At 40.4% G+C, this 9,897-nt stretch overlaps 1 protein-coding gene across 1 annotated transcript in view; it reads left to right on the forward strand.

Annotated features, from left to right (window-relative positions):
* The window catches only part of LNX2 (ligand of numb-protein X 2), an 89,525-nt gene extending 80,226 nt beyond the window's left edge, over positions 1-9,299 (forward strand). The window contains exons 9-10 of the mRNA XM_070380487.1: positions 5,260-5,418; positions 7,096-9,299. Of these exons, the coding sequence (XP_070236588.1) occupies positions 5,260-5,418; positions 7,096-7,231 (295 nt within the window). The 3' untranslated portion in view covers positions 7,232-9,299. The remainder of the gene's footprint in view (positions 1-5,259; positions 5,419-7,095) is intronic.
* Positions 9,300-9,897: the final 598 nt, after the last annotated feature.

Below are 9,897 nucleotides of genomic sequence, written 5' to 3' on the forward strand. Positions count from 1 at the left end.
TAGAGTCAGCAAAAACAAGACCAGGAGCTTACTGTGGTTCAGATCATAAATTCCTTATCGACAAATTCAGGTTTAATTTAAAGAAAGTAGGGAAAACCACTAGGCCATTCAGGGATGACCTAAATCAAATCCCTTATGATTATACAGTGGAAGTGACAAATAGATTCAAGGGATTAGATCTGATAGAGTGCCAGAAGAACTATGGACAGAGGTTCATAACATTGTACAGGAGGCAGTGATCAAAACCATTCCCAAGAAAAAGAAATGCAAAAAGCTAAAATGGTTGGTTGAGGAGGCCTTACAGATAGCTGAGAAAAGAAGAGAAGCGAAAGACAAAAGAGAAAAGGAAAGATATATCCATCTGAATGCAGAGTTCCAGAGAATAACGAGAGATAAGAAAATCTTCTTAAGTGAACTTTGCAAAGAAATAGAGAAAAACAATAGAAAGGGAAAGACTAGAGATCTCTTCAGGAAAATTGGAACTATCAAGGGAATATTTTGACCAAAGATGGGCACAATAAAGGACAGAAACGATATGGACCTAACAGAAGCAGAAAATACTAAGAAGAGGTGGCAAGAATACATAGAGAACTGTACAAAAAATATCATAATGACCCAGATAACCATGATGGCGTGATCACTCACCTAGAACCAGACATCCTGGAGTATGAAGTCAAGTGGACCTTAGTAAGCATTACTAAGAACAAAGCTAGTGAAGGTGATGGAATTCTAGCTGAGCTATTTCAAACCCTTAAAGATGATGCTGTTAAAGTGCTGTGTTTAATATGCCAACAAATTTGGAAAACTCAGCAGTGACCACAGGATTGAAAAGGTCAATTTTCATTCCAGTCCCAAAGAAGGGCAATGCCAAAGAATGTTCAAACTACCGCACAATTGTACTCATTTCACATGCTAGCAAAGTAATGCTCAAAATCCTTCAAGCTAGGCTTCAACAGTATGTGAACCGAGAACTTCATATGTACAAGCTGGATTTAGAAAGGCAGAGGAACTAGAGGTCAAATTGCCATCATTTGTTGGATTATAGATAAAGCAAGGGGATTCCAGAAAAACATCTACTTCTGCTTCATTGAGTGCGCTAAAGCCTTTGTGTGGATCACAACAAACTGTAAAATTTCCAATGAGAGCCAACTCATTGGAAAAGGCCCTGATGCTGGGAAAGATTGAAGGCAGGAGGAGAAGCGGGCAACAGAGGATAAGATGGTTAGATAGCATCACTGATTCAATGGACATGAGTTTGAGCAAACTCCGGGAGATAGTGAAGGACAGGAAACCTGGCGCGTTGCAGTCCATGGCGTAGCAAAGAGTCAGACATGAGTGATCAATTTAACAACAAAATACATATCTTAGTAAATTACCTTTAACATCAGTGGACTAAATGCTCTAGTCAAACAGAGTGGCAGCTGGATTAAAAAAAAAACAAGAGGCTATAATATACTGCTTATAAGAGACCCACTTTAGGGCAGAGGACACACAGATTAAAAGTGAGGGGGTGGAAAAACATTTCATGCAACAAATCACAAGCAAGTGGGGGCTGTAGTACTCAGACAAAATAGACTTTAAAGGCTATAAAGAAAGATAGACGGACACTATATAATGATAAAAGGATCAATACAAGAACAGGATTTTATACTCATCAACATACATGCATCTAATACAGGAGCACCCAAATACAGAAAACAAATATCAGCAGACATAAAGGGAGAAAATGATGGGTATACGATAATAGTAGGAGACTTTGATACCCTAGTGATGTCAATGGACAGACCTTCTAGACAGAAAATCAGTAAGGCAACAGAAATCCTAAATGATACAACAAAACAGGCTTAATTTCTATTTTCAGGATATTACATTTAAAAAAAACCCACAATACACTTTCTTTTCATATGCACATGGCACATTCTCTAGGAATTAACCACATACAAGGGCACAAAATAAGCCTCAAGAAATTTAAGAGTATAGAAATTATATCAAGCATCTTTTCTGATCACAGTGGTACAAAACTAGAAATTAACCACAGAAAAGAAGAAAAATCAATTACATGGAAACTAAACAACACGCTACTAAAAAATCAATGTCAACAAGGAAATCAAAGAGGAAGTTTTTTAAAATACCTTGACAAATGATAGAGAAAGCCAGTCATACAAAATCTGGGAATGCAGCAAAATTATAGGGAAGTTCAAAGCAATATAGACCTTCCTCAAGAAAACAAGAAAAATCTGAAATAACCTAACCTACCACTTGAAATTATTAGAAAAAGAACAAACAAAACCTAAAGTTAGCAGAAAGGAGGAAATAAAAGATCAGAGAGGAAATAAAATAGAGATTTTAAAAAAATCAGGAAAAAAATCAACACCAAGAACTGGTTCTTTGAAAGGATAAACAAGATTGACAAATCTCTGGCCAGCCTCACCAGGAAGAAAAGAGAGAACCCAAATAAGCAAAATAAGAAATATAAAAGGAGACATAACAACCAATGCCACAGAAATACAAAAAAACATGAGAGAAATACAAAAAAACTATGAATAATTAAATACCAACAAATTTGACAATCTAGAAGAAACAGATAAGTTTCTATAAACATACAGCCCACCAAAATTGAATCAAGAAGAAATAGGTAATTTTAGATTACTAGAAGTGAAATAGAATCTGTAATTTTACTGTCTTAGACTTTTTACTTTATATTGGTGTATAGCCGATTGCGAATGCTGTGATGGCTTCAGGTGCACAGCGAAGTTACTCAGCCATATATATGCATGTATATGTTCTCCCTCAACTCTCCTCCCATCTACTCCCTACAAACAAAAGTCCAGGACCAGATGGCTTCACACCAAATATACAAAGAAGAAATTAAACCATACCTTCTCAAACTCTTCCAAAACCCTGAAGAGGAAGGAACACTCCCAAAGACGTTCTGTGAGGTCACCATCACTCTGATACCAAAACCAAACAAATTGCCAAATTCGCTGGATCATAGAGAAAGCAAGGTAATTCCAGGGAAAGCCCTTGATGCTGGTAAAGACTGAGGGCAGAAGGAAAAGAGGGCGTCAGAGGATGAGATGGTTGCATGGCATCACCAATGCAACGGACATGAACTTGGGCAAACTTCAGAAGATGGTGAGGGTCAGGGAGGCCTGGCGTGCTGCAGTCCATGGGTCTCAAAAGTCGGACACAGCTGGGCAGCTGAACACCACCACCACCACCTGTGGCTGGCAATTTGTTATGTAAGTGAATATTGAAATGTCTCTGGTCAAATATACTTTTGCGTGACAAAAGACATATTAATACGTCTCTGGTCAATAATGTGTTTAAGTGGCCATACTACCCAAAGCAATCTACAGATTTAATGCTATCCCTATCAAATTACCCATGACATTTTTCATAGGATTAGAACAAATAATCCTAAAATTCATATAGAACCATAAAATACCAGAATTGCTAAAGCAATACTGAAGAAAAATAACAAGGCAGGAGGCATAGTCCTTCAGACATCAGACAATACTACAAAGCTGCAGTGCTCGAAACAGCATGGTAGTGGTACGAAAACAGACATGGGTCATGGAGCAGAACAGAGCCCAGAAATAAACCTGCACACCTACAACCAGGTAACCTCCGACCAAGGGGGTGAGAGTGTACAATGAGGAAGAGTCTCTTCAGCAAGTACTGTTGGGAAGGCTGGACAGCTGCATACAGATCAGTGAAGTTAGAACACATCCACTCACCAGACATAAAACAAACTCAAAATGGCTTGAAGACTTAAAACCGGACACCATAAAACTCAGAAGAGAACATAAGCAAAACACACTTTGACATAATCATACCAATGTTTTCTTAGGTCAGTCTCCCAAGGCAATAGGAATAAAAACAAAAATAAGTGGGGCCTAATCAAATTTACAAGCTTTTGGATAGCGAAGGAAGCCATAAACAAGACAACCTACAGAATGGGAGAAAATATTTGCAAACGTGACCAACAAAGGTTTAATTTCTAAAATGTATTGATATAAGCAGCTTAAACACTGAAACAGCAGCAACAAAGAACAACCCAATCAAAAAATGGGCAGAAGATCTAAATAGACATTTCTCCAAAGAAGAAATACAGGTGGCCAGTAGGTACATGAAAAGGTGTTCAACATTACTAATTATTAGAGAAATGCAAATAAAGATACAGTGAGGTACCACCTCACAGAATGACCAGCATCAAACAGTCTACTAATAAATGCTGGAGAGTGTGTGGAGAGAAGGAAAGTTCCTACACTGTGGGGGGAGAATATAAACTGCTACAACCCCTATGGAGAATAGTATGGAGGTTCCTCAAGAAATTAAAAACAGCTACCATGTGATCCAGCAATCCCACTAGGGGGATATATCCAAACAAAGCTATAATACAGAAAGATACATGCACTCCTGTGTTGACAACAGCACTTCTCACGATAGCCAAGACATGGAAGCAACTTAAATGTCCACTTACAGAGGAACGGATAATGAAATGTGGTACACAGTACAGTGGAATATTACTCACCATACAAAAAGAACAGAATGCCACTTGCTGAAACATGGACGGACCTAGAGATTATCATGAGTGAAGTCAGACTACGAGAAATATCACATAATGTCACTTATATGTGGAATCTAAAAAGAAAATGATACAGATGAGCTTATTTACAAGACAGACCCACAGACATTCAAAAATAAACTTACAGTTACCAAAGGGGAAACATAGCAACAAGGGATATTTAGCTGTATACCTAAAGCAACATTATAAATCAACTGTGGTGGTGTTTGGTCACTAAGTTGTGTCTGTCTCTTTGCGATCCCACCACGCTTGTGGTGTTACTACATCTCTGGTCGTTAATGTGTAAAAAGGCTTCCAGTAGAGAGGAGTCCCATGTGTTGGCCTGATGTTTTAGGACAGTACAGGTTGTTTTCGTTATTCTGAATCTTCTGCAGAAGATCAAACAATGCAAATAAGCAGGTGTGTGTACATGCCAGCACACACAGTGGAAGGGCCCCCGCCCCTACCCACCAGGGACAGCAGAGCTGTTGCCCCAGATGACAGCCCACTGGTGTCAGTGTTCTGTTAAATGCTGCTCATTGAGCTAAGAAACCAGAGCACATGTTCTAGCATGTTGTATGTTGCTCCCCGTCCGTAATGGATGCACGGACCATGGTGTGGAGTTACAACAAAGATGAACAGGCTATAAAAAGCCCTCACACTAATTTTTCTTGGTCTCTTGTTGACAGTGCCCTTCATAGCTGCCATGACATAGTCTTACGAAGAAGCTACTTGGGAAGCTGGGGCTTTAGTATCGTCGGCGGATACGAAGAGAACCACACCAATCAGCCTTTTTTCATCAAAACCATCGTCCTGGGGACCCCTGCTTATTACGACGGAAGATTAAAGTGAGTCTTATTGTGCTTAATGATGTGGTTTGCATTTACTGTGATGGACACGGTCTAGACCAAGGTCAGCTCCCAAGTCCAGCCTGTTGTCCATCCTTGTAAATAAAGTTTTATTGGAACATACCCACGTTCCCTCGTTTACCTATCTCCTCGGGCTGCTTCTGAGATGTGATGGCAGAGCCAAGTGGCCAGTCCCAAGACCAGTGACTCACAGAGCCCAGGATGGTAACCTACCATCTGGGCCTTTACAGAGACAGATCTGCCAGGCCTGATCTAGACTGAAGCATCTTGGTACCACAGGTCAGTGCCTGTTGTGAGATTAACAGTAACACAGAGTCACGCGGACACATTGTGACCTGAAGCTTGCCCTGAGCACCTGAGTCCAGTCCTGTCATTAGGTGACTTTCTCTACAGCACTTATGTCAACATAACGCTCAATTCATGCAAGTCCACGTGGGAGGGATTTTGTTGCATTTTGTGTTAGATTCCTGGCAGCCAGCATGGGGCCTTGCATTCGTAGTAGAGGTTTCATCAGTATTGATGGATGATGTGCGTGCCAGGCGCGGTGCTAGGTGCTGGCTATGGGCCCGCGAGGTAGGTGCTGCTGGTGTTACTATTTTATAAGCAAGACACTGAGGATTCGGGTTAAAAAAGCTGCCCATAGTCAAATAGCTGGAAGTCGTTGACAGCAATTAATCTAGGAGTCTAGGCCATTCAGCCCCTGCCATTGTCACCACTGGGCAAAAAGTACCCTCTCAGCCTCCGTGCCGCCATTCTCAGAGCTCAGGCACCATGAGAAGAAAGAGGCATTCCATCAAGAGATTATACAGACAGAGGAGACAGGTGACTGTAAGTTCTTGGGACCTAATTTTGGATGCAAGAAACAGTTCTTAAAAAGTGGATGCTGACATCCTAGTCAGAGTGCTGCACAAATCGGGGAGTTTACATTTTGCAAACAGAACAACAGCTCGAGAATATCGAGGAAAATGCATCAGGGTCAGTGTGCTCCAGACCCCACTATCACCTGGTAGAGATGGAAAAATCACTTCAGAGAAAAGAGTGGGAGGCGGGGATGAAATAACCGTTCTCTCAGCCAAGGGTTCAACCAGTCTGGGTCTCATGTGAATTTTAGACTAATTAACTTCCACTTCCTAAAAGAAGTTGAACTAGATCACAAGAAAGTAACATATTCATATTCAAAATAAAGACTAAAAATTATAAAAGATAGAAAGGCCTTCAGATTCACCATCCATTTGTGATAATTCAGCCGAAGGACAGTAAGCATCCTTGGCTGAAAGAGGTGTGGGTCTCATTTAATTGAAGCCTCGAATGAATGGGCTGTAAAAAATCAACAATGAAAATAGCAGCCCCCTCCAAATGTATCATGTGATATTTTTAAAGGAGGCAGCAGATGTATTCTCTTAACTATACATTGCTTAAGCTTCTGTGAAAATTACTCTGCTTTCCTTTGAAATCATCCACCAGTTACAGGAGAGGCTGGCATGGGGGTGTTGACAAGGGAAAGCCAACATAGGCTTAAAAATCACCCAGATATTTCTCAAAGAAAGTCATATAGCCTGATCATCGACAGTTAATGGGTAAGTGTGCCAAACAAATCTCAGGACAACATTTCTGATACCGTGAAAACACTGACTCTTTCTGTCTGTTGTTGTCCAGATGTGGAGACATGATCGTGGCTGTGAACGGCCTGTCGACCGTGGGCATGAGCCACTCGGCACTGGTCCCCATGCTGAAGGAGCAGAGAAACAAAGTCACGCTGACCGTCATCTGTTGGCCTGGCAGCCTGGTGTAGATTTTGAATTTGGTGTTAAGTCGAACAGCTTCCTTTTTTTTAGGTCTTGGAAAGAAACCCCTTTGGTTTTGTCAAGTTTCTGTTAGGGCCTGCTGACGCAGCTGGGACACACAGGGCCAAACCCACTAGGCTTGTCCTTTTGTTATTAATATTTAAATGCCTCCTCCCCTGAGTTTTGTCACATTTCTCTCAGCTCAGAACCCGTCTTCCCCTAACCCTCGTGGGGTCACATTTTCAGAATCCAGGTTCTCAGTTGTCAGAATGTGAGCTGTAATAAAGAATGAAGTCTGCCCAAACTGTGAGCCAGCCGGCTGCCTCAGGTGGCTTCCAGTAGCTCTGTTTTCAGTCACTGAGTCATAAAATGAGTTTCATGTGCCCGAGACAGGCCAAGTGGGCTGTCACTTGGGTGGCCAGTGCCGTGAGTGGCCGCCTGCTCAGTGTGGAAAAGCCGCTCCCCATTTTCATCTGTGCCAACATTTCAAACGATACTGTTTAAAAGGTCATTTTTCTGGCTTATTTTGTATCTACTTTCATCTCAGTACTCATAGATGAAGACATAAGTCTGAGACTACTAAAGGCATTTTTTAAAAATAATGTACCATTATTAGAATACTGCAGAATAAAAGATAATATTATCCAATGAAAAAAGAATTTGGGAGGTAATTATAATTTAGTGCTAGAGATGGTAAAAGCTGCATTTACTTGACAGTCTAAAAGATTTCATTTCCAAAGGAATGTTTTGTTATGTAGGAAAATTTTGAAGCAGCTTTTGCTAAAAATCATTTTCTAGAGTTTGTATTATACTTCTATCAGCAAACTTGGCTGGGAATGTTTTTGTGATTTATGCAATTAGATGATAAAAATAAAGGCATATTGCTATTAAATGCACACTCATATATCACAGCTAAGTAGAAGATAGGCCTTTTAAATTTTATTCTCTTGAGTGTTTTAGAAGCCCTTAATTTCCCCCATTATTGCTTTACTTATGTTATACACTTACTTGTTTCAGGAAAAAGTCTGGAAGATATTAATGTCTGAAACCACCTACTCCAGATTTTAAAAAAAACCTTTCAATCAGTCCTTGATCACTAGACTGTCTCATGTTTTCTGACATGTTTTTGAAAACTGACCAGCCCATTTTGTTTATCCTTTAATCATCACAGTTGTCCCCTGGAAGAACACATGGAGTGAATAAGAGGAAAGTCTCTACCTTATGGATATTATGTATACTTGAAAAGTTTCATTTATAAACCTAGTTCAGAATCTGAGCTAATTTACAAGTGCCCTCTGTAATAAACGGTGTTAATGATCAGAGAATGTATTTTAGAACACTACAGTATATTGTGAAGCATGACCACGTTACTTTAAAACCTAGCCATTGCATCATTTCTGTAGCGTGTCACAGATTATTCCAGTTAGTTTTCAAATTGTTTTTTTAAACATATCTCTTTACTAAATAAGAAATGGCAACAATGACTGTTATGACACTCTAAGGTCAATAGTTAACCAAGATAGAGTGGAATGCCCCTTGCAGTGTGTTACTATTCTATGGTGACTGGCTTCTGAAGCAGTCTGGTATTGTTACTTGTTACTCTAATTGACATGGAACAAGTTTTTTGTTTTTTTTTTCCCCTGTTCCCCAAACAGAATTTTGTAGCCCATTTTGCGATTTTTTAAAACATTTTAAAAGAATGTGTCATCCTTGGCGAGTGGCAGTCCATCAGCAAACATCCTGACCACCACTTTGTTATAAATAAAAGGCTTACAGCGGACCCAGGGGCGACTTTTTTCCAATATTATTTTACTGTGGAAATCTTGAAGTCAACTTAAGCTAATTTGGTTTTACTATGAAAGACCAGAGCTTTCGGTCAGAATGATGTTTGGTGATGGAAACTTGTTCATAATTTATTGTTACTGAAAAAAAATACTCAAATCCCCTCATCTCAAGTTAAATGTGTTGATTTGTTCTGTGCCTTCAGTTTACATTACTTCAGGATTTTTCAAATGTGTTTAAATAATAATGTGATAATCATTTAGGATGGAAATAAAAATCATCCTTTCCACAAGAGCAGCACTGTCTTTTCTTGCACCGCAGGTGCAGACTCGTGTGGTCCTTACTTTTGTTTGTGGCATTGTGTCACACTACAGCATCCCAAGCTCGATGCCTCGGGACCACACATCCGTCTTCTGATTGTCACTGCTGAAGGTGGAGCCCACTCGCTCCCTTCTGACTGTCGGGCTGTCAGCCTGTGCCAGACCTCTGGATGGCGGCCACTGAGCACCAGAAACGTGGCAGGTGCCACGTGCGGAAGTGCTAATACCCTGGATGTATTGTGTAATATAAAGTTATTAACCTCACCAACTTGTTATTTTTTGAATGTGGTTACTAGGAAAGTAAATCTCCAGGGTGGCTAACCTTGCATTTCTGTTGGATGCAACGCTGGTCTCCTCACCCCTTCCTCTCACAGCACCTCTCAGGCGGTCCTCACTGGGGTTTCCATCCTTGTAGAACTTTGGGTACTGCCTGCATTAAAAAAAAAAAAAGGTTATTTTTAGTTGCAAGTTGGTTCCCAGTTTCCTAGTAAGCTCAAACGGAGGCCTCTGGTCCAACCTCAGTCAGGATTTCTACGGCTCTGCAGCCACACTTACTCCCATCACTCCAGTAG

This window comes from Bos mutus, chromosome 12 (assembly GCF_027580195.1).
Source record: "Bos mutus isolate GX-2022 chromosome 12, NWIPB_WYAK_1.1, whole genome shotgun sequence".
NCBI lineage: Eukaryota > Metazoa > Chordata > Mammalia > Artiodactyla > Bovidae > Bos > Bos mutus.